We start from the raw sequence: 26591 nt of genomic DNA on the forward strand, positions 1-26591 counted from the left end.
CACTGTAATACAAAAAGAATAATCAAAGTCTGACAAGTTCTCAAAGTGATCCTGATATGGATGAATCATTCCCTTTCTTCTGAGGTCAATATCTGGAGCTAGATTTTTGTGTAAAAACTCCTTGTGAGTTTGAGAAGGAAAGGAGAAAGATGTTGGACAAAGGGCCTTACACCCATGACACAACAAACAGCAATTAGTCACTGATGAAAACTGGATTAATTCTTCTGAGCTGAGTAATTCCTTTTCAGTGTCCCAGAGTGTGATGTTCATGTAAGCATCTGTCAAAGAAAGCACTGACCATCACTTCAGGCAGCTTTGAAAATGGCTAGTGGTTGCAGAGGGAATTTTGTATGGAAATCAAATAAGGTGATAACAAGATCTTCTCTGAGCAGTGGGATTCAGAACATTTAAGATGTCAAAGCTCTGCAAGATTCTTCAGCAGAGCAATCTTAAAGTAATCTCTAAAAAAAAAAAAAGCATGTCCTCTGCAAAAAATTAGACTTTTAGGAAAGGTTGGATAAGTTGCAACTAGACATAACAGCCACAAATGTGAGTACTGAACAGGTAGCTATCCTGAAATCTTAAAAAGACTATAAACAAGAGTACTGATGCCAGATTATCTTCTGCTACACCAGAGTATCAGGCTTTCCTGAAATATTGGGGGCAAAAACCCAGATGAACATAAGGTTAGAATTGTTAATCTGTACATTTTTGTCAACAGTGACATATCCATCAGTTATGGTACATTTTTGCACATCAAAGCATTTTTTTTTTTTTTTGGCCATATGTTTCATGTCCTTTATTGAGAATGATGATCTGGAATGCTGAGGGTCTTTTGATAGCTATTGAAGTGACAAGCAAAGGAGGACTCATCTAAGCAGAGTAAATCTGATATTATCTCTTTACTTCAAGGAATGTAAAATTTTCTAGCAATTCACTTGGAGGGTGTTACACTGGAAATGCATGTCTGCCACACTAGGTGAAAGGAGTTTTTAAAGAAAAAGTGGAAATTCTGAGGCACCATAAAATATCCACAAGACTGCATGTTCATTTGGTGACTAAAATCACAACAGATTTTCTGTACTGCCTGTGCATTCTCAGCTGGCACTAAGACTGCAGATGAGGAAACCTGGGACTCCTACAGATAACCAAATCCAGGGAAATTTGGATCCACAGGAGGAACTCTTCCCAGTCTCCAGACACCAGGAGACTCCTCTCATTCCAGGCTGATAGATGGGACCCTGCTTTGGTTCTGTGCCTCCAACATCAATCAGGAGAAAGGCAGAGCATTATTCCCATTAAGGCATATATGTAAAAACATGGCCAGACATACACATCAGCAGAGAGCAACACCTTTGCCAGAACCCACATAAGCAGAGCACTAGGGTAACACAAGCAGAACAGACAATCCAAATCTGATTGTGCCTTCCAGCTGATCAGGTCTGGAGTTCACTGGTTAAAGACCCTCACTTTCTTGATTTGTAAGTTAACTCCACAACCACTGATCCCTCAAAAACCAGGACTTTAAACCTCTTTGAGATGCAGCTCTGGACCTTAGGCCTCCAGATTCATCAGCTCAGACTTCACACTCTTCCAGGTGCCAGCCCCTTACCCGTCAGCTTGCATTTTGCTAGCTGTTTACATGCACATGGAAATTATAGGTCTGACCAGCAACTGGAAGCCAGTCCAATGGCCTCCCTCCCTCCAACAACTGTCACACAGACCTCTTAGTCTAGCTGTTTCCTAGTCTACCTGATGTTGGCTGATGGTTCACACAGATTCAGAAAAGGTTGGGCACTTGCAAAGAAAGTAGATTTAATAATACAGAATGAGCTGTGGTGATCAAGCACTGGTCCTAATCAGACCCTTTTTTTCCTTTTTTAACCCCTTCTTTTTCACACTCATTACTCCTCAATCCTTCTCTTTCCTCTCCTGTGTCACTGCCACTGAACATTCCATAACAAACCTCTTGTTTGAAAAAAAAAAAAGTCCCAAAATTCTCTTAGACTAGGGTAATTTCTGCTGATCCATCTTGTTCGGTTTCACACCAGGAACAGTCTCATTTTCTCCCTTTCATGCTCTCAGGAGCAGTAAGTGCTCCACTGCTCCACCTATCACTGTTCCTTTGCTGACTGTTAGTTCCTTGAATTTAATACAGTTACTCTTTAATCAGATGCCATAACAGAAATCATGTTCTATAAAGAGATCACTTGAAGAACAGGTGCTTGCTGGTCTATGGAAAAGTGCAGATGGTGAAGAAAGTATCTAGTCACTATGACCATAAGCACATCACCATAATTACTGAGTTCAGTTAATATGCAGCCATCAATATAGTTAGATGAAAGCAAAAATACAGCATAACATGCTTTCTTTGATAATAAAAGTAATAAAAATAATAATAATAATAGTAATTTGTACTTCAGTTAGAGACTCTCCAGTTTTATTTCTTCTCCTCTAATTCTTTTTACAGTGCTTATATTGTTAATAATGGCACAAGAGAAGGGACTTAATGCCTACATAAATAATCCATGCTAGCCCTGTGAAAGGGGCATGGTGCTAGATTTTCCCTGATGACTGGGAAGAGCTTATCCTGTTCCCAATGATGGCAGAAAACATGATCAGAAATTTTCTGGAGTTTTGATGAGGAAGTAGTCAACACGCTTGCAACAAACATGAGTAGAGCCCTCCCCAAATCTTCTTTCGCGAAGCCTAGCCATGAGTTAAGCAAACTGATGATAAAGATAAAAACTACACAATAATATCTACTAACTTTTGCCCTGCAGAGGGCATTGAAAGTCTGTTCCTCATGTAAAGTTCTTGCTGCTGATGGAAACTGCTTGTTCCGTGTGCAACGAGTTTGCTCCTGGGGAGTTATTTCATTAGAGAATTTAAGAAGAAGAAGAAGAGGGAGTTGCAGACTTTCTCTCTCCTTTAGGGAGGATCAGAATCCTACCACCAGAGCTTGCAGCAGGCATGAGTAAGCCCTCCTCGAAGTGGTGACATAGAAAAGTTTTTCAGACCTCAAACTGCACCAGCTTAGATAAACTCACAAAAGACTACAAAGAGGTCTACCCTCTGGCTTTGGTGAATTGTATGAGCTAAAAGTGGAGGGAACAAGCTTGAACACCATGCATACTACTGAGGTTAAATTCTTTCTAACCAGAACTAGCAGACAGATACACACAAATGAAGACAGATAAAAACAAACCAAGGAAAGTGATTCACTGTTGAGACGTACATAATTTATGAAAAGCAACACAAAAGAAACATAGCTGAAAGCCCAGAAACAAGGAGAAGGCAGTCCTATGTACTACCTACTTGAGCCGTGAGCCAGGTACAAACGGCTGGTGCCTTTTTACAGGATGAGAATGTTTAGCCCCTACAGCTTTGCACAGTAACACATGAATGGAGCTTGCAGACAAATCAGCCTTTATTTAAAATCTTTCTGCAACACATCTTTGTCACTGTTTCATTAAAAAAAAAAAGATTGTTGAAGGGAATTATGCTATAAAGTGCCCTGACATAAAAAGCAGGACAGTGCTTGCCTGAAAGCAGATAGTATTTGTAGATAAATAAGAGATGGAAACATTATTCTTGACTAGCAGACACAAAGTTCCTGCATAAGAAATACAGTACAACCTATATAGTAGTAGCAGTAATAATAATTTAGTGTTTTAAGCAAAGCTGTAAAGAAGTAGCACATACCTGAATATGTCTCCAAATGAAGTAAGAAACTAGTGTTCCCTCTTGACTAAATATATGTGGTAAGGCTCTAAAGAAGATGCATTGGGTTCTGTGTGACAGCAAGAGGGAATGCCTTTTTTTTTTAAATTTCATTCTATATTTTATTTCATTCACCATAAAACCCTAAAACCTTAACATTCAGGATTTTCTATACATTTGATGAGTTCACTGTGGTAAATACAACTAAAAATGATATTGGAATATCTGAGCTTGTCACACATGGGCTTGAAAAAGCTTTTAAATTGTAATAATTAGGCCAATGTCAAGTTTCTGCTTTTTTGAAACATCAAGTAATTATGTTTATTAAGGTGTAGTTACATATAGCATAGCAATGCACGCAGTATGTAGTGTATAGCTACCATGTGAGGCATGCACATGCATTATAAATATGCACACCAAGGAAGTGGCAAATGCAACAGAATAATCAGGTAGAAGTTGCTGTATCACCAACCACACATTCTCAGAGAAAATGTATACTGACAGATATTTAATAAGAAAAAGAGAGTAGTTGTATTTAGTGGAAGAAAGGGAGTTTGACTATCTTCCCACATATTTGTGATTTTATTTACTGCCTGTATCACTGTTTCGTTAAACAACCTCCCCCAAACCACAGCATCTATTTGACCCACTGAATTTTGGCTATGAATCCAGTTAAATCAGCTGAGCAACTGAAGGCAAGGTATGAAATACGAACCTGAAGAAGAAACTATATGCCTGGTGTGGCATCTTTTCTCCAGCTACGTCACTTATAAAATAAATGTATATTTATACTCCCTGTAAATCCTATTTCTTTCATATTCTTATATTAATACAACATCCTGGGGTTCAGAAAGTAAAAAGGTATTAATGTTTATTTTTCCAAAACTTACAATAAATATAGAACAGTCTATATTTTCAAAAATAAGCATTTACTATTTTGACAGGCAAGTATTGATAACAGTACTCAGTTTCATTCTCAGCTAAAATATTAATCTCTCCAATTTAAAATTGGAATGCACTCAGTTCTTACTTAACAATCTGAGGAAAAAGAAGGTTTAATATTAGAAGAGAATTCAAAGAGATATTCAGAGCCAAAAAATGCTTGTAAGGACAAAATGAACATACAAGCAGAATTGGTTACAACTACTAGGATTAAAAGACCTATATAGAAATTATATCAAAACACAGCAAAAATATCTGAGTCCTGAGGGACACAATTATCAATAAATTATGTGAGTATAATGTAAAGTGAAATGAGATTTGTCCAGCTCTTACTACGTACACAGCTTACTTAATGAACAATACTGTCATTCTGAACAAACTTTTAGTAGTATCCAGTTTAGGGAAAGAAGTAACAACATCCAAACAAACAGAGAATGAAATCCAAACACCTCCCCCCAAACTCTCCCACACAAAAACAAACCCAAAAAGACAATTGTCTTCAACCTGAAGACAATATCAGACAATATCAGAAGGAGTATTTATGACTGATTCGATGGGCTAGAATTCAAGAGCCAAAACCCAGGTAGCATTAGGATTAAGAGCCTATTAGAATACAGACTGAGTATGCTAGCAATTATTACAAATTATTAAGAATTCTCCTCTATCTACCCGCCAGACAGGTGCGTCTTACACTTGAGGACATTCACATGGTTTGACTCTGCCATTAAAATTTACTGTTCAGGGTGGGGAAGTATTTCAGAGATATAAATGAAAAGAAACTTTTGGTTGATACTGTCATAAACAAAAACAATCACAGTAATTTCACCAGTGATGCACATTTATTTTAATTTATTTTAAAGAACTGCATATCTTACACTTCATATACTCTCCTTTTATGGGGAAGTTTCTCAAAGAGTAGAAAACGTCCCGTTCTTCAGAATTGTTTTTGAGAAAAGATAAAATGAAATATTTTGGAATATACATTAGGAAAAGCTTGTACTGGCAAAGATGTCAAGTGATGAAAAGTTTCTCCTCCAATGGCTTTCATGATTCCTCCAGTCAATAATAAAATAAGGCTTGACAACAAAATCAGGGTCAGTGTATGAGTCACACTGTAGCCGAATGCATATATAAACTGCATATAATTTCATCATCATTTTTTCTGACATGGCTATTTTTAAGTTATTATAACAACTACCTTCTGAGTAACAATGCACTAAAAAAACATGTTTGTACATTTAACAATAAAAAAAGGAGGCTACTACCCTTCCTTACTTTAACATATCTGAAACAGTAACATGAATCAGAAAATGTTACGGATGTTCAGATAAATTTCAAAAAACAACATTCTAGAACACTCAATATAGGAAACGGATATTCCAGATATAACACCAGAAAGAAAATGTTTCCTTGAAACATCTTTCTTGGCTCCTGGGGATTGTGCACACTGTACCAGCTGGGACAACAGCACCTCTTTGGCTTTGTGCCTCCTCCCTCATAGCTCTGATTCCACTTCTCTTCAAGTCTCCGCAAGAGTGTACAAGAACCAACTGTCCTTAAAGTCAACAGTTCTTTAAAACCACACACAGCATAAAGAGTTATGGGGAAGAGTAGATGCAGAAGCACAGGTATCCAAAATATCTCAGAAAATTTTTATTGTAGCAGGTAATTACAAGCCTTTTCTCCTTTCAAAGATTCTCAGTAATTTGCACAGAATCTTTCAAAACTGTAGGAAAGAAAGGATTTTAACAAAAAAAGGGGAATACGTTGTTACTCTACTGAGATGATGCCTGCCTGGTACCCCAAACAAACAGGCAAATATATGCAAAGATAAATGTAAATGTTTCACTAACTCAAAAATACCAGAGTTGTTTAGGTTGCCTTTATGCTAAATTGAGGTAACCTAAAAATATTTTCTGATACAGTGTTTTGGTTTGAAGTAGCAGTGCTTTTCTGAAATTAAACTTACGGCCAACCCCACTTCACCAGGCGCTGTTGCAGTTTGCAGAGGAGTGTATAAGGAACAGCTCTCTATTAGAAGGAAGTAACCAAGAAGCTTCCTTGGAGGTATGGCACCAAACATGCTCTAACCCATCACATCTCCTTTATGGCCTGAATGGATGACTAATCTTTTATGTCTGTTCTGACACAAAAATAGACCTGCTTTGAGCAGGGACTGAACTGGAAGACTTCCAGAGGTACCTTTTAGTGAGTTATTTTATGGTTCTACGGAAAACACTAAAACGGCATACGGCATCAATGCACGCCCCATGGCACTAACTAATTTGATCTACTTCTGTTTTTTCAAATTATTTGATAATGTAAACATAGATTTCCATGTCCAGTAATTCTTACTTACCAGCTTCAGATTCTAATTTAATACAACACAAATTACCCCGGGTACTAAAGAATTTTTTGGTGGCAGTACAGATCTCTCTGCAGGTTTCTTCTTGTAAGGACAGATTAACCTGTGCACTGCTCATTGTTGTCAAAGCTAGACTGCTGCTGAACTCAGGTTAGCATGGATAGTTGCACACCCCACTGGTAAATGCAGTTAATATGCAGCCTGTGTTATACATGATGAGGAACTAGAAAATCAAAATGACGTGTACAACTGTCAATCATTAAGTGGTGAAAATTAGCTTTAAGCTTGATATTATCATCCTCTCACAGTGGTTAATGACATCCATTATAAACCAGAATTAATTCCAATTTATCTGCATATTCATTAGCAGCTCAGTATACAACCTCTCATCTTTAGCTATGCAACGATTTTAAAATATACTCAGTGCTGTCATCACAATTCTACTGCTTCAGCATGAAGATGTACTTCTTGTTTTGTCCTTCTCAAAAATGATAGGAAAAAAACCAAAGTGAGAAAATACAAAGAACTGAAAAAAACCTGAAGTTATTCAAAAGACTAAGACACAAAAAGACAAAGTGAGATGATCTGTGCAAGTATAAAAAACCCTTAAAACAAAATGGTCTCAATTTTCCTAGAATCGTAATGAACTGATAAGGTTCCTATGTCTGACATCTAAATATTTCCACTTAATTCTTATTTTCTAAGAATATTAAATTCATAAGAGGTTTTCTCTTTCTACCCATTCAACTGAATTAATTTGTCAACCTTTGTTCACACTCAGTTAACACTGTTAAGAAGCAGAACTCAGGCTCGTTAGCAATTTTTTAAAGGCATGGTAAATAAAAAGGAATTAAAAAAAAAAAAGCGAGACTTCCACAACCAAAATTCATACACTGAAGTGTGAGTGAGAAAGTAGATGCTGCAGGATTTGTGTGAGGAATAGAGAAAGATGAAGTCTTTAAGAAGAGCATATGCAAGTAAGAGGACAAAACTTGGACTTGGAAGATATGTTTCCTTAGTTCTACAGCTCAGGGAATAATTTCTTTACTGAGTTCATTGCTGCCGCAACAGAAATAAATATTTATATGTTAATTAGCAAAAAAACAAAAAAATCCAGACAGTGAATCCTACCACATCTGTCCCGTGTCTTCTTTCCAACAGAAGTCGGAAGACATTAGCTGTAATCTTGTTATCTTGAACACCTTGTCCAAGGCCACGGTTGTCATCCTGCATAAGTCGGCGATCCATGATCACTTCCAGCTGACCTAAAAGAGCAATACAAGGATTATACTAGTAACAAGAATATGTAAAGGTTCTATTAAACATATGAAAACTTCTCTGAAACATCACTTATTAAAAAAATCATAATATTTCTTAAGTATGGAAGAGGAAGAACTGATCAGTACTGTTAGGACTGATTATCAGAACAGTTAATACCATTAGACCTCCCAAATATATTTTTTCCTTTCTTTGCTTTTGTTTCACAGTTGAAGGCAGAAGCTAAAATAGATATTCAACAGGAGTATATGAACACACACAATCCCTTCTTGTAAGGTGAATTTCACTTGTGGGAATAGGAAAGAACTTTGCACTAGGTAATGAAGTTCAGTGTTTATATGAACTGCAGCACTGCCATACAGAATAGCTCTTTAAGCATGATGTTAAATCACGAATAGTCTTATGGACAATGAAGTTCACCTCTTTTCAAGTATGTGTCTCCAAAGGGAAACCAGCTCAGGGCATGTAATTAGACTGTTAAGGTTCTTGTACACTGAATCTTTAAACAAGTGTACTTGTTTCCTAAATAAAACTGGACGACTGAAATATTTGTATCATGAATAAGAAATGCACAATTTAACCTTCTAGAAAAGGCTCTGCTTACTAAGGAAGGTTTTTTTATACTTCAATGTTCTACAAACATTTATCTGATTTTCTTAAATACTTGTTCTTCCCTTCCCTCAAGTAAAATCAGATTTTGTTTATCTAGGACAGAGGTCAGCTGGCAATGAGTAAGAAAAAACCTGCTATTTTGAATTAAGGTACTGTTTATATCAATCTGAGATGGTGGGTTATACACACTATGTCAGTCACAGATACAGAGCTACTGAGGGTGCTTGCCTAAATTGTAATGTTTTTGAATTTTCTTCCATGATCCCTTTGAGTTCCTGAAGGGCCTTCGGAAGAAATGTCATAAAGTGTAAGATATTCAGCAACTACTGAACCAGCTGCATTCTTTTTCTTTTTTAAAGAATCCAATAAGACCTTAGGGCAATTGTAGTAAACTCAGTAATTTAGTGAAATATTATTTAATGATAACAAGTTAGATGAACACTTTTTTTTTTTTTTGGTAGAGAGAGAGTAAATATTTGACGTTGGTATATCTTATCCTCGAGTGACATAACAGAGTTTGTCAAAGAGTGACATGGTTAAGAAATAAATGCCATAACCAGGTATGGGACACATCTGCTGCTCTTTTATTTAACTGGAGTAGGCAAAAAGCCTCTAATGTCCTCTGACAGATTTGAAACAAGTGCTCACAGAAAGTCAGTTTCTTCCTGATTCTTAACTGCAAAATGTCAAGCAGTGGTAGCCTTCCTTAATTTTATGACAGAAAGCGGGAGTGTCTGCGAATTTAGATGGTGCGTTATTCTGTGATGCAGGGACTAAGACTGTTAAAGAGTAAATACAGACACTATTACATGGTAACAGAGCCTCTGCACACTAATTTAGTCCCCAATACCTATGTAATGAGTGCATACCAACATTTGGTAGTGTCAAGTTTATTCGCAAGATCAGGCCAATAGGAATTTGGTTTCCAGCAAGGGGAGACAGGAAAAAATGTGGTTTGGGCCTTCTGTCCAGTGGTCTTGGTACAAAAGGCTGGTATTTTCCACGGTGGTTTTATTAAACCATTAGTCAGCGTTAAGTCCTTGCCCTAAAATACATTAGTTTGCTAATACTGCCACCAATACAGTATAGTATTCACCTTTTGTCAGAACAGAGTATCTATAATATTTTTCTTAAAAGGAAGTGGGAAGTAGGTTTTTTGCACAGTTTCTGACAGACTTTTTTCTCATGAGTATTCATTGCATTGTTTTTCAAAACTATATAAATTTAAACTGGCAATATCTATTACAGCAAGGAATTATATATCTTAAGTTATGAATTATATACCTTATTTTACCCACTACTTCTAGCTTTATTTGAATACCTTCCGATTCTGACAGCAGTATAGACTCAATAACTGGTCTCTGCTTCCAGCTCTCCCAGCCATTCATCATACCCTTCTCTGCTCTGAGGGACAAGACTGTGTCACTTTTGGAATTCCTAATATGAATTGATTTTTCTTGTCAACATATTCATCAGCTCTTTCAAAGTACTCCATTAAATTTGTGAGGTATGCTTGTTGACTCTTACCCAGGGTCATATTTATCCTTTATTTCACTAACACTAATCTTTAAAAAAAAGCTGCTCTTGTTTTTCCTAGAAAGGGAGTTAGGCTATACTGTATATAACTTAAGACTAGTGCTGTCTATTCCAAAGCAAAAAAACTGAACAAAAAAAATGATCAGAATCATTCATAAGTCCTCTGTACTGTACCAGGGCAGTACAAAAAGGAACAAACCCTTTAGTTTTGCTGTTTCATCCTTGAGTTCCATCAGAGTTCTTGGGTGAAAAATACCTGGTTTTGAGAATTTATTGCTCCTTTTGTCTTTTTCACAATCTTTTTCCTCTGCCCCTAGTTTGAGACAGGTCTTTCACTGAAGTTGACAGGAACTCATTTAGGAACAAGCTCTTCCTCCTCTTTTACAGACATATTCTAAAACCTGTCACAGTTGGAGAAACTTATTTCCTTTCTTCCAATGCTTGTAGGTAGGTTTAGTAATCTCTGAATTAACTATTTCAGAAAAACATGAAGGATAAGCCTTTATCATATCTATCATTTTATACTTACCATTTTTCAAGCTTGCAACACCTAGAGACTGAGCTGAATGGAGTGTCAAACGAACACCCACATCTTGAATATAAGCCATTGTAGTCATAGGATAGATATTTGCTTGAAGAGGCAACTTGCTCATCATCAGTCTAGGCTGGATCTGCAATATGGACACAAACTTCAATAAAGTACATTCTTTTTGTGCATATAAACATCAAAGACATTTTTAAACATTTATTCCATGTGCCTTGGAAGAACAATCACCATGAAAGCACTCATTCCACTGTATTATGTAGCTTTTTGGAGATTTGTGGCTAAAATTACCACTTTGGAAATGATAACTTTAGTGTACTTTTAGATCAAAGAATATTTTAAAAAATGTGAAAGATCCATCAAGGGAATCTACGAAAAGGATTATCACAGTTATAGAATGAGAGAAAACTTTTTCTCCTCTAGAGAGCAAGCAGTGAATAGATTCAAGTATAAAAGGAATTGTTGATTTATAATATGAACTTATTAAAGTGCTACTCAAATTCTTAAATGGTACATGACAACTGAGTAGTAGTATTAAAATTACATTTAAATATTCACTGTCTCCAGCAAAATACAGTACTACACCATAACTGGAAAAACAGTAGTCTCTTATTCAGCAGGCAAGGCTTTCAATGTATTTGGAAAACTATTCTTACAAAGAAGGAAGGTAAGGCAAAACAATAGTTTTTTTCCTTTCTTTTGTGTGTGCTGCAGGGTTGAAGTTAAGACAACAGCCACACTATATTTCATCAGATGCATTACCAATAAAACATAACACATCTGAAAATACTTCACTTATTTACAATTCAGCTGCAAGGAGCTGTTCTCTAAGTCTGAGTTGCTGGTCCTTATACACATTGTGTTGTGTATAAGCATGTTATTGTGCTATCCAAAGGGCTCTAATTAAATAGAACAAGTAGAGGAAGAGAAGGCATGGAGATACACAAACAACTACATGGTGGCTTGTCATAACTTGCCTTTCTATAATTCTTAAATTAAAAAGGATATAAAGGAATATTCAACAAACTCCTTAAAAGCAGTTACTTCTTCATCTGGTCTACATCAAATTTTATACAGATACATATTAAAAAGCACTTCTCCTCTTAAATGATTACTGCAGTTTAACATGAGAGTTTGATTAATCTAATTCAAGATCTTTAGATTCAGAAGGATTTAAACAGTCAAAACCTGACACCCTAGGCTTTTATAATTAATAGATGACAATTACCTGATATCCATTAAGATCAGTATAGAATCTATTTCGACTGTTAATGTCAGATGAAATTCTCATTGCAAGTTCACGATTATATTCTCCTCTAATGTCCACAATATTGGAAACTTCAAGAGATTGTCCTTCCAAACCTACATGAAAAAAGATGCATTTAAAATTTCTCAATTTTTAAAAGTGATTGCCACGTACAAAAGAATGACTGTGTTCCCAGAAGACAATGACCTAGTTTTGCACTGCTAGTTTTTGTTTTTCTGTTATACCTAACCAGATATTGGAGGCCAGTTCAGTGCTGTCTTTAAAAGCAGCTAATATCCTGGAGCAAGACCTGGTCATTCACAGACAAGAACGAAGTTACCTACTTCTCTTGGTAGAACTGTTTGCCTGAGCATGAAACTGTGAACAACTGTTTTAACCATGAGAGGGAGAATCTTTCTTTAGGACAGTGAATTAAGAAACTGTGCTGATATGACCACAACCAGGACACAAAACTTTGTTGACAGGGGAAAGATTCCTATTCATTAAAAGAAGGATTAGGTATCTGAAAATGCCAAAAAATTGTTCAGTGGGATTATTTTTTTCTACAGTGCCTAGTACTGAAAATTAAATACCTTTAATAATAGCCTGACCTTTTCAAACAGTTCAAGACACAGTTTGGAGCGGAATTGTACCATCATTCAGCCTGATCACTTCCATCCTTTCCGTAATCTAATGGGACTAACAATTGTGAAAAGAATTCCACCAAGCAGAACAGAGATATGTATTTTTTATCTCATCTGCTTTAAAATCTGAATGTCACCTGCAGTAGTACCAGCAACTGTTAAATTGTTAACATTTACCAATGGCTATTACAATATAGTGCTAAATGAAAAACATTCAGTTTAGGTAATTACTTCTATTTTCCCAAACCTAGTCTGGAAGAAGTAGATTTATAGGCTCCACTTTTATGTTCTTAGTCATAGATTTTCCAACTATTTAAAGCAGGACTATAAAAGTATGAGGACATTGCATAAGGATAAAGTAGTTTAGCTTAGAATTTTTAAATTACCAGATTCAAAATTACTTTCAGTCTTTTACTACTACATAATTTGAATTAACACAAAACTACAATTATGAAGATAATAAAACATAAACTTCTGATTAAAAGAAACAACAAAATCATGTTGATATTAAAACTAGATGCCAATGGCAGCAGAAATTAAAAATCAGTCAATTGTCAATTACTGAACGGAGTTGTCAATGCAGAGTATTTTCTGCTCAAAATAACAGATTTCTAAAGCCAAAAATGGTAAAAGCAGTGTTTTACCAAAATTGCTGAAGAAGCTGTAGGACTCAGAAGTATTGTCCAACAGTTGGATTAGCCACACAATCAGGCTTGCTCCCCCATGGCAAGCAGCGTAGGTTACAACAGGACACCAAGTCTTTATTTAAAAATAAAATGTATGTTTATGCATATACAGCTATTGATTTCTTTCCACATACTTTGTTATTGTACCTACTTAGTAAGGCTTCAAAATATCTCATTTTAATTGAAATAATGCTATATAAATAACTTTCCTTACAAAGCCCAGGAAACAGACTCCAGCAAAACAATGATGCAAAGTTATTAAATTTTAAATTTTGAAAAAGAAAACTTCGCATGAAGAAATCAAAATGAAAACATGCCAAAAAGTGAACAGAAAATACATAAAATACATTTTGCATCATTTTTCCTTTCAAAAGCTGTACGCATGGTACAGGACTTCACCGTGTGACTGAATATCTAATTGTGTAAGTACTGAAACATTGCGATGAATTAGAATTTCTCAGGAAAGAAAAAGAAAAGAAAAAACAAGAGAGTACACTCACAAAGAAAGATAAACAGATCATCATCAACAGATGATGTCAATACCATTTTTGAAATCTAAGAGAAAGAAGGAAAAGAGCAAGGAAGGCTTTCAAAGTACTTATAGCATCATTATTTGGTTTTGAAGGTGTTTAGGAAAAATAATTAAATACTATAAATAAGATTTTAAAAACCACAAAGACACTTTTGACACCTATGGTAAAAGTAATGCTAATACAAAACATTTGTAAGTTCCTTCCAGTGTTGAAAACATCAACCAGTGCTTCTTTATTCCAGTAAATACAAACAGATGAACAATGGAAAATGCATGTTTCTCAATTACAGAAAGATACACTTAAGCATGCTAACATTCTAGAGGAAAATAAATGTATTCAATTGCACTATGATTTCCTCCCTCTTTTATATTTTTAACTGGCCAATTTAATCAAGTTTGGAACAGTATAGACTTTCCAAAATTACTCTTTACCTAGAATGTTCTTGGAAATCAGCACCTGAACAGCAGAGAAACAAAAAACCAAAAGCATTACTGAAGAAAAAGCAAGCAAAACTGATACAATGTTATGTCCTAAGAGCAAATAAGTTGATATTTGGTGCTGGTGCCACTCGGCAGACACAGTCAACTCTGTCATAAGCTCCTCCAGGCAGATGAAGGACATAACAGAGGAAGCTCACAGATAACTAAAGCCTACAGTTGTGAAATAAACTACACTTCTCTACTAATGCCACTAATATTCACCCTTATAGTCTTTGCAACTTTAGAGAAGATATTGTTGTACCTCAGTCAGGAAGCTTGAAACTATGAAAGAAACCACATTATCTCCAAGATATTTCTATTTTTTCCCTCATTGTCAAAATTTACAGTTACTTACAGCATTCAGATGACTCAGTAAAGTTTGGAGAGGTACCTCCAACAAATCTGTTGAGTTTAAGTATACCATGACTTAATGACTACCATGATACTCAGAGAGCAATCATGATGCACTCAACCCATAAAGAGTTCAGTTTGATGAATTTTACACTAGTTCAGAAGTGCACTTAAACATTAAAAAGGCATCCGAGACTGTAGTGATGAAAAATAACTGCCAAGAGAGACAGAATTTCACAACTCTTACCCTGGACTTTATATAGGCGCATGGTATGTGTCACATGGTGAAAAAAACAAACAACTTCTGAGAAAATCCTTCCATGAGCAACTCTTATGGTAGGTGGATCTGTAAAAATGTAAGGCTACAAAAAGAAAAGAGAAAGTCAGAGTAAGTATTCTGGAAGTTTTGCATAAATGTAGTGTCAATAAATCAAAGTATTTAATAAATATTAAATAGTATTTTATTTTTTACACATTTTTTATTTTTTACTGTTCTATGTCTAAGTCTAGTCTATAAGTTTAAAATCAAAAGATTACTCCCAATTTCAAATTCAGCAATTTCTCCTTAGAGTCTCACTTTTTCTTTAGCTGAAATTAGGCTGTCTCATTACATATTTCACAGGTATTTTGTGAGGATTAATGGATAAAAGGTCTACAGACAAACACACTAAGGTATTAATATTGCATACATCTGGGTTGAGCTTTTTGGCTATCAAAATCTTAATTGCTAACCTGTAATCAATTACTATACTTCCATAATGGCTAACAGTTTACTCTATCAGTGGAACACCCTGCACAAGGAAAGCTGCCTCTACCCTGTCTTATGGATCAATTTGCATATCCTTTTGAAAGAGAAAGCTTTTGTCAGAAGCAGCTACAGGTGCCAGTGGAGCTCCTTGGAATGCAGGGTAGGGCTGGGAATCATTAAGGAATGTCAATGAGGACTGTGGCTTATTACTAATGCATCCCAAAGAATAGGACAAATTTTGCATATAGTCAAATCAAAGACATGAAGAAAATTGTTTTTCCAGGTAATCAGGATATTCTGGGTCTTGACTAGGCAAATAATGACATTTTTTAAAAACGGTTGATTCCAACTAAACTGTATACGCCAGTGGGAAATAGATGGGTGACTGCAAAGGTAAAAAAAGGGTTGAATATTGAGTGTGTACAATGTCAAAACTGAAAATACAACACATGCAACTACTATTATAAGGAAACAGCTATAAATAAAGACTTCACTCAAAAAAAACCCATCCCAAATTCTTGAAAAGCATGTTATGCAGAGAGATCTAAGCAGAAAGCTCTCAGAGCGTGACTGTCTTCCTTCTGTATGTACCAATGTCATAAGGACAGATCACAGTCTTTCTTCAAGCAACAAAACCAAAGATCAAATGTATCTTGAGGAAGGGTGGAAATCAAGCTTACATATATACAGACACATGTTAGAGAAGAACAAGTACAGGTAAATATCGTCCAATATTCTTTGAGCATATACCTGTATGTATATTTACAGAGAAGATTTCAGGATGTATTGTATAAAAGAAGAAATGAAAGAGACTTTCAGAGACTAAAAGCTTGCCTTTTCTATTCACATACATACTCTTAGATCTTCAGACAGAATACTGTTTAATAAAAGCTTTGCCAGCGCTCCAAGAAACAACTCTGTAACTATGAACTACAGGAATACTTTGTTCAGGAGTTTGAAAGAGGAATTATAGTTGCTTACACTTTGATAAGATGGTTTGGTTTAGGGAGATGCTTTTTTTCTACTGACCACCTTACTCAGTTCATCAATACAAACTCCAAAAGAGTGTTTTGGAGTTCTTGATAGTCTACATGAAAAAATTATTAAATACTTCCATGGGGTCTCATCTTGTCAACAAGACAGACAAATGTTATCTATTATGAAAAATCAATTTGCTAGCTGAGAAATACAGGAGGAGTATGGTATTCAGAGGGCACATAGGCCAGATGAACTAATATGTTGAGATAAAGGGAATTTGAAGACCAGATCTTAGGTTAGAATTTGAGCTGGCTTTTGGGTTCTCTTATTTCCATGAAAAACTGTCAAGATCTGTAACTGTAGACTGAATTTTCCCCTTTTGGCAGAAGAGGTGCTATCTCCTTTTCTATCACACATAGGTAGAGAAGACAAACTCATTTAATCTCTGACTACATGCTCCTGGAAGTTAAAAATCCCACAGAGGAACGGAATTACTGACCAGAAGTTGGAATAATCAAACCCTTCAAAATTCTACCTGCAACACGAAGATACTCAAGTTAGCAATGATGGACTGAAACATCAACTAAAGGAATTCCCAGACAATGAACTGAGAAAGCTGAGGTCTTCAGGACAAGCAAATACTCTTAGCAATTTACTTAGGAGAATGTTACTTACTCAAACATCTTATGGTATTATTTCTGTTGTTTGCACGAACATTTCTCACTAGGACTCTCAATGGAGCCAACCAGCAAAATGGAGAGGTGCTAGACAAGTAACAAAGGAATATAAAAGGCTGTGCACTTAGTAGAAAAAACTACCTGAAGTAATTTCCAAAACTGAACATTGAAAAAACCAATCCAAACAAACCAAAAACCAAACGAAAATAAACAAAAAAACCCCACTCCACAAAACAAAATGAAAACATCACTTAAAGGAACTCTTTTCCATTGAGCTTTTTAGTACAAAACATGATGGTGAAATTGACAACAGCTATTAAAATACAAAGAAAGCTGAAATTAGATGGATTTAACAGCTCTTGGATTCTGGGCTATTGCCACAAACACTAAGTTCACACAAAAGAGTCTCAAGACTGCACAGGTAGCCAAATCAGTTTCTCTTCTGAAGATAAGGTAACCACTCACACCATTCTGAACTATACAGAAAGATGAGTTGATAGAAAAGGAATTGTAATTTTGCAGATACTGCCTGAAACTAATGATTTTTTAAAAATAATAATTCATAATTTCACTAGCACATGCATTGAGAGAAATGTATCAAAACCAGTTTGCAAGCCCCTAATTCAGACACAGTGCTAGGAAAAGGCACAAAGGAGGAAAATGATTTACAGACAACTTCTTACTGATACAAAGAGTGGCAAGATGATGTATACTCAAGTTCTGAAGGATGACTGATGTTTCCTGATTGTTGGGCGAACAGGAAAAATGAAGGAAAAATATGGTACTGACAGAACAGGAAACTCTCCTAATTCATATTTAGTGGTTAGAAAAGCACTAATCCTGAAAGTGATTTGTTGATAGTAACCAGGAGACATACTATAAAGAGATAATTGCCCAGGTTTGCCTCACCAAAAACACTTCAATGAATCAGGCTTTTAAGCAGGAAAACATCTTTATGCATTGAATGTGCAATTATTCTCATATCATTGTAAAGATCCTTGGAGAGATGCACAGGCCTGTGAAATGATCCTCGTCCTGGACCTGAACCACAAAGGTACTTTTGACATGAAAATGTGGAAAGAACAAACAACAACACTTATTTGCAAAACCGACTTGACAAAGCCCCAGTCTGAATTCAGTTTTAAGTCTGCTTTCAAAATGACCTTGGACTAACAGACCTTCCAGCACGAAGGAATCGTAATTAGTCACACCTTAAATTAGGAATAAAAATATTTTGGTCTCATATCCAATTGTTGGTCTCAGGACTTCACATTCTACAGAGTTAAAATAATTGTTACAAAATCTGTTCCACTCAGCTCCACTGGAATGAAATTCATTGCACAAGACTCAGCAACCTGCTGAAGTAGGTTTTGTTGTGTCTGGAAAGCAGTATTTTTCAGAAACAGGATAACAGAAATATGGGTCAAAGGGTCCAGAAACCATTTTTCTGTACTCATATTCAAGAAAAATACAACAACCTTCCTTTAAAAGAAAGTGGGCAGGAGGACTGGGGAGTAGGAAGCTAGAAATTTTAACACAGAATACTTAGAGTAAAATAATACCCCATGGTTTCCTAGGATGTCTTAAAATAATCAAAGCAAGTTCTAGAGGGTGGAGATAACTGGAGAGATACCTTCACCTAAAGATTTACTGGCTTGTACAGAAGATAGCATGGCATATTGCAGCCTGAAAGTATGAAGCATGGGCAGTAAGCCATTCCCCTTGTAGTCAAGTAAAGCACTACTAACCCTCTTAGTGTGGCCAGGAAATTTCTGTTGATGTGGATGTCAAACTATGCCCAGGGGAAAGTTTTCCAACACAGGTGAATTGCTCTCAATAGGTCTGAGATTTTAAAAAAGAACTCAAGACAAAGCCTTCCAGAATAGTTGCTTCTCAATAGCAGATTACCTTTCATTTGGCAGGATTTGAGATTAGATTGGCCTAATCACATGTATTTTAACTCTAGCACTAGAAATCCTGCAGGGAAAAAAAAAGATCTCTTTTCTTATATAATCTGTTAGTACATAAGTACCTGTGGGAGCTAGTACATACGCAGAATCGTACACCTAGCTGCCTGAGGGAGAATCAAAATTTCCTGTGTCTACAAAAAAACCATCACTTTGATACTGAAAAAATTATTTGTGAAACAAAAAAATCAACTACTCACACTGATCCCACAAGCATTTAGCCTCTGACTCTTTGGAAAAAAAATCTGCTTTTCTCTATTCCCTACGGATATTAAAAGGGCTCGTAAAAAGTCATCACATATTGTCTTGAATACATAGAAGAAAATCTAGACATCTAACTGTTTCAAAGTTTATTGAATACTGTTTTCTTCCCCCCCATCTAAAGATATACAAAATCACAAGAAATAAAAACATATTTTTCCTTCATAGATGGGATGCTTTTGTTTGTATTTGTTGTGAGGTCCAAGCAAATCTATTTCTTTCAAACCTTGATAACACTGTTAATGAGTAAAGCAGCACTGCCAGTTAAAAAAACTAAGATGCTGCCTTTTTCCCTGGTGCTTTCCTTTTGCTCTATTTTGCAGAAAATACAAAGGCACAGTAGGAGGACTATCCCACCTCTAGAGCTGCAGCATGGAGTCCCTGCTCTGTATCGGTGTTCTGGACTTTGCACTGGTGTCTTGGTCTAAGAGTGCTACTGAACTGGTTTCACAGTTTCACTCTTTGGAGACAGCAGGGTCAGAATATCCCATTACAAGACCCTGTGCCACAACCCCAATGGCAATGTTTTCCATGGTGTCATATACCCTGAAGTCCAGCAATTCTTTCAAGAGCAGCGACAAAAAGATACCAGTGCTCTGTGTAGCTTCTATTTAATACTCTGCAAATCACTATCACTAACCCAGGTCTCTGCTGATGTCCAGGATAGTGCTTATACTAGAGGCCTAACCACTTCTTAGCAAGAATGCACTCATTGCAGCACATCAGGCTGGTTTTAGGTCAGCCACGAGGATGATAAATCAAATGAAAGTGCTGAAAGGTTTAGATCCATGGACATTACACTACACAGACCACCACTTATAACAGCCTACTGATGACCAGAAATGCATTGTATCTGTCTATTGTTCTAAACTGCAAACCTAGCATATTACAGCTCCGAGTCTCCAAAATTAAACTGGCAGAAGAACCCAATAGCAAAATGTCACTATAAGTACTAGCGTTAGACAGATGATTAAACAAAATGAAGAAAAAAAATTCCTGATCATTGCAGAACTAAAAGTAAAGTAAACCAAAAGACTTATCAGATGACAAATTAACCAATTAACGAAGGCAAAGACAGGATATAACTGTACTCATACGAAAGGAAAATAATCCAACACAAATAACAATAATTCTTTGCAAATTTTGCAGTAATACATAGCACGAGTGGGACAGGAAAAAAAGAAAAACAAAACACCTAGTCAAAAATCAAGAAAGCTGCCTGTAATCTACCCTATTGCCAATTCAAAGAAGGATTGAGAAAATGTTAGTCAATCTATATCACACTGAGAACCCTGAACAGATGGTGTTTCTTTTCAGACAGAAAGTGTTAGTTTAAACTGTTTTAGAAACTACTATAGAATTATGTTGTTATTCCCAGTGGGACAACTTAATTAGTGTTATTAAAATGCAAGCCAAATGAGCCTTATGGTGAGGCATAATATTAATGAAGCAGAATTTTCAGGAGCATCGTGATTTCATTTTTATTGCATAAAATGTTACAAAAGCTGAACACTACCCTTTTTAATGTTAACTAAAAATGCACTTTAATTTAATTTTTCTTTTCTAACTCTGCTTGCAGACATGTGACAGACTTTTTCTATTTAAACCACAGCATTTTGCTACCTAGATTTTTTCAGACTATTTTTATAAAGCAAATAGCTTAGTGTAGTTAAAACTATATAACTGCTAGATTTAGTGATTATTGCTTTTACAAGAAAAAGATGAATTATCATATATAATGAAAGTAGTTAGTGTGACCATGCAGCAGGTGAAAGGTAAAAATTAAAAACCATAACCAATATTTTTCAGGTATTCACAGATCAAAAACACTGACATGTAAAATTAATAAGTAAACCCTGTTTAACATATCTGAAGTAAACAATTATGAAACTGAAGAAACAATTATGAAATAGTTTAAAACTCTCAACTCACAGACCTCAAAATGTGTGCTTCTAGGAGAGACTGCTAAAAGAAAAGGAAACTGTTTTGTCCTTTGCAGACTGCTTTACAGATATAACAGGAAACAAAAATAAAAGGAAGCCTAACACCTTTCCCTGCTAAAAAACCCTAGAATCATTACTCTTGCCTATATTTCCTGAAGCAGTAAACATAGAACTCCCAGTTTCCCTTATGCATGCAACTTAGGTTTTCACAGAAGAAACTTAGCAGAAGAAATATGCCGCAAACTAGCTAGCTTCATAAATGTTCATTATTTTATCATTTGCTTTCTGAAATATCACCTTTCCAGTTCCAAAAGGGGTATAGTAGATTCTGTATGGTAATTAAGTTAGTGTAAAAACACTGCCATTTCTGAATTTCCAGTTTCAAAAGTAAGAGGACTAGCTTCAGTAATTATACAGCTAAAAATACAGATAACCCCAGGCAACTAAATCAGAACAGTTGCCTCCTACTCTGTCTTTACATTCACCAATTGGGACTCAGTTTCTTAATTACTGTACTAAACTAAATATGCTAATATCAGCTTGAAAAGTACTGTGCTCTGAACCAGAAGCTCCTCATTCATAATAAAAAATATTAAAAATCAGAAAAATAAAGAAGCGGAAATTACTCAGCATGAATTTCACCAAAAAAAGTGACTTCTTTTATGGTTGATGACTTCTTTTATGGTATGAATAATGGTCACATCTCACTGGATTACTTGCAAGGGTAACAACTTTTTTGGTGAATCAGAAACATTCTCCATATTTTTGCATTTCCAGATTTCTACTGTATTTTTACTCTGATCCAGGGTTATAAAGTATGGACTCTTGCCAATCATTTCAATAACTAATGTCATTATGTCTATCCACACAATTTTTATTTCAGTTTTGAGAAAAACAGCTCTTCCAATCTGTATTTGCAGAATTCTTCAAGTTACTTCAAGATTATAATCTCTTTGCAAACAGAAGGTTTACCTTGGCATCTCCATCTGGTAAGAAGAGATAAGCTCCACTTTTATCTCGGTTACTTGTAGTTCCATACCAAGCAAACTCCACCTTCATTTGATGGTTTTTACCATCTTCTTTGGTATTTATTTTCTAAAAGGACAAAGATTCGTGTTTGAAATAGTTGACACACTTTACTTCCCACAAATAAGCACAGAAATTCTCAAAAAAAGTAAAACATAGGGTTTTGAAACAAAATGCTACACACCTCCAGTAATCCAGACATTCCCGAAAACCACAGTTTCATGTATGCATTTTCTAAGATTATATTATCTGCAGAGTTCTCCATCTCTTTTATCTTGAAAATTCTGTCTGCCTTCTCCTGCCTACTATTCCTTATGTATATATTATAGTCAGCTAAGGCTGCTTCTGAACTCTCATCCGCTGAAAGCTGGTAAACTCCAATCCCAAGAGGTGGTAGATGTGCCACAAAAGAGATCTGTTGGGAGCAAATAAGAAGCCATTACTAAAAATAGTAAAATAACAACTGTTTACACTAAATTTATGCTCAGGCAAACTCTTTTTTTTCCTGAATAATTTTAGGATGGCTGAATATTTCCTACAGTACACAAATGACTATGAAATTACAAATGACATTCCAAAATTAATAGCTGAATGCTAAGAAGAATTAACAAAATATTAACAAAAATATCTGCATCACTAATTTGCCCAGCATCAAGATCACCATTATATTAATGCAATAATAATTTTGAATCTTGTTAAGAAAAAATGTTAGCTGTAATGTGTGGTTCTGAGCACCTTTGCTGTTTATTGGAGATGCATGTGTACTGGATCAAGTGCACACAGATCTTACTTACAAGTTTAAAATTTACATTTAAAAATACAAAAAATTTAAATAACTAAATACAAGGCAAGTGCCTCATTTTCAGTCTCTGGTTATTTAAGAGTTATAATCTGCAGAGAAGAGTAATATGCCAGGTACATCTCCAAAGCAATTTGCTTAGAATTTGAGGTCCAGATAAGTAATTTTATTTCCTCTTCCTCAAACAATGACTGTTAATTATTGTGCTGGTTTTGACTGGGATAGACTTAAATTTCTTCATAGTAGGATATATAGTGCCTGGTTTTAGTATTAACCACGCTGATAATACAGGGATGTTTTAGCTACTGCTGAGCAGTGCTTATGCAGCATCAGTCCTTTCTGCTTCTCATGCTGCTCAGGCTGGGGTGCACAAGGACCTTGGAGGGGACACAGACAGGACAACTGACCCTATCTGACCAAAGGGATACCCTAGGCCATGTGGTACCACACTCAGCAATAAAAACTGTGGGAAGAAAGAGGAAAAGAGGGATGTTCAGAATGATGGCCCTTCCCAAATCACCGCTATGCATGATGGAGCCCTGTTTTTCTGGGGATGGCTGCCCACAAGACACAGTGAATGAATTCCCTGCTTTACTTTCTTGTGTGCACAGCTTTTGCTTTACCAATTGAACCATCTTCACCTCAGCCCACAAGTTTTCTCACCATTACCCATCCAATTCTCTCCCTCATCCCACTGGACCAGTGAGCAAGTGGCTGTGTGGGGTCGAGCTACTTAATTGGGTTTACCTCCAATAATTATTCCTTTGGGACACAACTGAGACACACTTATGAAATTATCTTTGCAGGAATATTATCCTGAAAGAAGTTCTTATGTCAAAAGGAACCAGAATGTAAGCCTGAAAGTAATAAAGTACTATTACAATAATACACCACTACTGTATCACTAGGAATTTAATGAAATAAATTTCTGATGTGGACAATCTTCTATAATGACATATGATTCAAAAATTCTCAGAATCTTTGCTTCAGAAAAAATCCAAAGGGTGGACTCAAAGATATACATCTAGCTCAAGTATCTGGAAGAGAGAAAAAAAATCTGAATCTAAATGCTTAAGTCATTGCCCTTACAAGACCTTCCAGCTGGAGTGCTTGAGAACGTAAGATTGTGTGACTGTGTGTATAGACCATCACTTGAAGAAAGAATCAGCTTTAGAGAGTTAAGGGAAAAGACATACATTAAGTATTTTCTGTTCATGCAGCTGAAACTCATCCTTTAAATGTAATACATCATATCACAAAAGTTTACTAACATCATTTTAAGAAACATTAATGCTGAATCCTTGTATGTTTTCTATTTTTTTTTTTTTTTGCTTAAAACAACTGAATGGTCTACAGAAGATAGAATTGTGAATACATAAAGTACGGTTTTCATTTTCTTCAACTATGAAGCTACAATATCTGTCAAAAATACTTTAATGGTTTTTACTTGAAGTAGTGTACCTGATATGCTTCATGTGATACTGTAGTTGCTCCATCCCACACAGCACTAATCTGGACAGTAACCGGTTTTCCCATTGGAGACAATAATTTAACTTTGGGTGAATTCACATGGACTGAAACCACTGAAAAGCGCTCTTGTTCCGTGGGATTATATATCAAAAGGTATCTGAAAAAACATATTTACTAAATTATCTCTTGGCAACCAAGTTTCCTCCTTCAGGTTTAGTATTACTGCACATATATTTTACATACAGAGCATTAAACCAACATTAGAACAACAGGTACATACCACAACAAATAAATATACAAAACATAGCCAGGAAACAATGGATATTAAACATCAATTCTCTGCAGGTCTTCTTTTCTTAATGCTAGTACTTCCGCAAGAAATTTTGAATATACCTTACCAAAAAATACATTAATTTATCCTGTTAATTACTAAAGAATTTCTATTACAGTTGCAAGCACAATCGAGATATTTAAGGGCATTTTAAATTTATTTTTCAGGCTGAACTATTCAATTCTCATCCACAACTGCCGCCCCTTTAACACAGTTTAGAAACGATGAAATAATGAACAAAACCTGCTGTACATATATATATGTGACATATATTCATTAAAGGAGGTAGTTTGTCTCTGCTCTAAAGGAAAGTACAAAATTATTTAAATTATGATTTACCAACATTCATTATGGCAACTGTTTGCATATCTTCACAGGTGTATATGGAATAACTATTTTTTAATGTAATCTTATGCCTTTTCTTTCATTTGAATGCAGATTATATTATTAACTAAAAGAACCAGTCCTGAGCCAAATAGACTTTATTTGCCTATTTTTTTTAATTATTATTACAGGTTCATAAATTGTAAGTATAGAAAAATGAAATTATACCAGAACATTTGTGCCTCACACACCTGTAGGACTATCATTGTGCTTCATGTCTTTTCATTGACAAGCTCAAAGGATGCACTATTTACAACTGTTCCCTGAAGTTTCCCTCTATTCATGTCATCCTTTAAATAAAGAACAAAAATTCTATCTTCTATCTTCTTGATCCTCCCCACTGTAAAGCACAATTTACTCCTCCATGAGTATCTTTCAACAGTTTCCACACTACCCATTTCTTATTTATCAAATCACTCCTTTAACATTTCTCCTGAGTAGATTCTCCTCAGCACTCTCTGCTCCATTTCCTACGCAGATACCTCAGGGTTCAGTCTGTGGTTTTCTTTCCCTTCAAATTTAATTACCCCCTTCCCAGATCAAACCACTTCACCTATCATTGTCTCCTTCCACCCAAACTACAAATTTGTCACTCAGGTTTTTGACTTAAAGATCACCTGTACCTTGAACCTCTTCCCATAATCTCACATTCTGACTGTAACTCTTCCAGGTTCCTTACCTGAATATTTAGTTGCTCTGTGCTCCATTATTCACTGGCACTACAGCACAACTAAGGTCCTGTGAACAAGTTACTTACATAGCTAAACCCTTTAATCTTTTCTCTTTTCCAACATTAGCTCTGTAGAGACTGAGGGTAGCGCTCTTTCTACACACATGCCAGAGGACAGTAAGTTCTCCCTGGCACCATAAACTTTGGCAAGCAGTGGACAAAACTGCTGAGATGACACTTTGGAAATAAGGAAAAAATAAAACTTCAGGGCTGAGAGACAGCAGCAAACTGCTTCGAGGTAATAAGGAAACACACATCTAACTCCTCCTTATTGTGAGACTGAGGACTTCTACACAGTTATGCTGTAACATCAGACTTAAGTTAATCTACCACTATAC

The 26591-nt window shown here is 35.7% G+C and overlaps 1 protein-coding gene across 1 annotated transcript in view; it reads right to left on the bottom strand.

The window, feature by feature from the left end:
* The window catches only part of MAN2A1 (mannosidase alpha class 2A member 1), a 107144-nt gene that overhangs the window by 14109 nt on the left and 66444 nt on the right, over nt 1-26591 (bottom strand). The window contains exons 13-19 of the mRNA XM_017812722.1: nt 24800-24965; nt 22724-22954; nt 22486-22608; nt 15187-15301; nt 12229-12362; nt 10986-11127; nt 8162-8295 (exon numbers count right to left, since the gene is read on the bottom strand). Coding sequence (XP_017668211.1) covers nt 8162-8295; nt 10986-11127; nt 12229-12362; nt 15187-15301; nt 22486-22608; nt 22724-22954; nt 24800-24965 — 1045 coding nt within the window. The remainder of the gene's footprint in view (nt 1-8161; nt 8296-10985; nt 11128-12228; nt 12363-15186; nt 15302-22485; nt 22609-22723; nt 22955-24799; nt 24966-26591) is intronic.

The sequence above is a fragment of the Lepidothrix coronata genome, unplaced genomic scaffold (genome assembly GCF_001604755.1).
Source record: "Lepidothrix coronata isolate B3197 unplaced genomic scaffold, Lepidothrix_coronata-1.0 Scaffold37, whole genome shotgun sequence".
In the NCBI taxonomy this organism is placed as follows: Eukaryota; Metazoa; Chordata; class Aves; order Passeriformes; family Pipridae; genus Lepidothrix; species Lepidothrix coronata.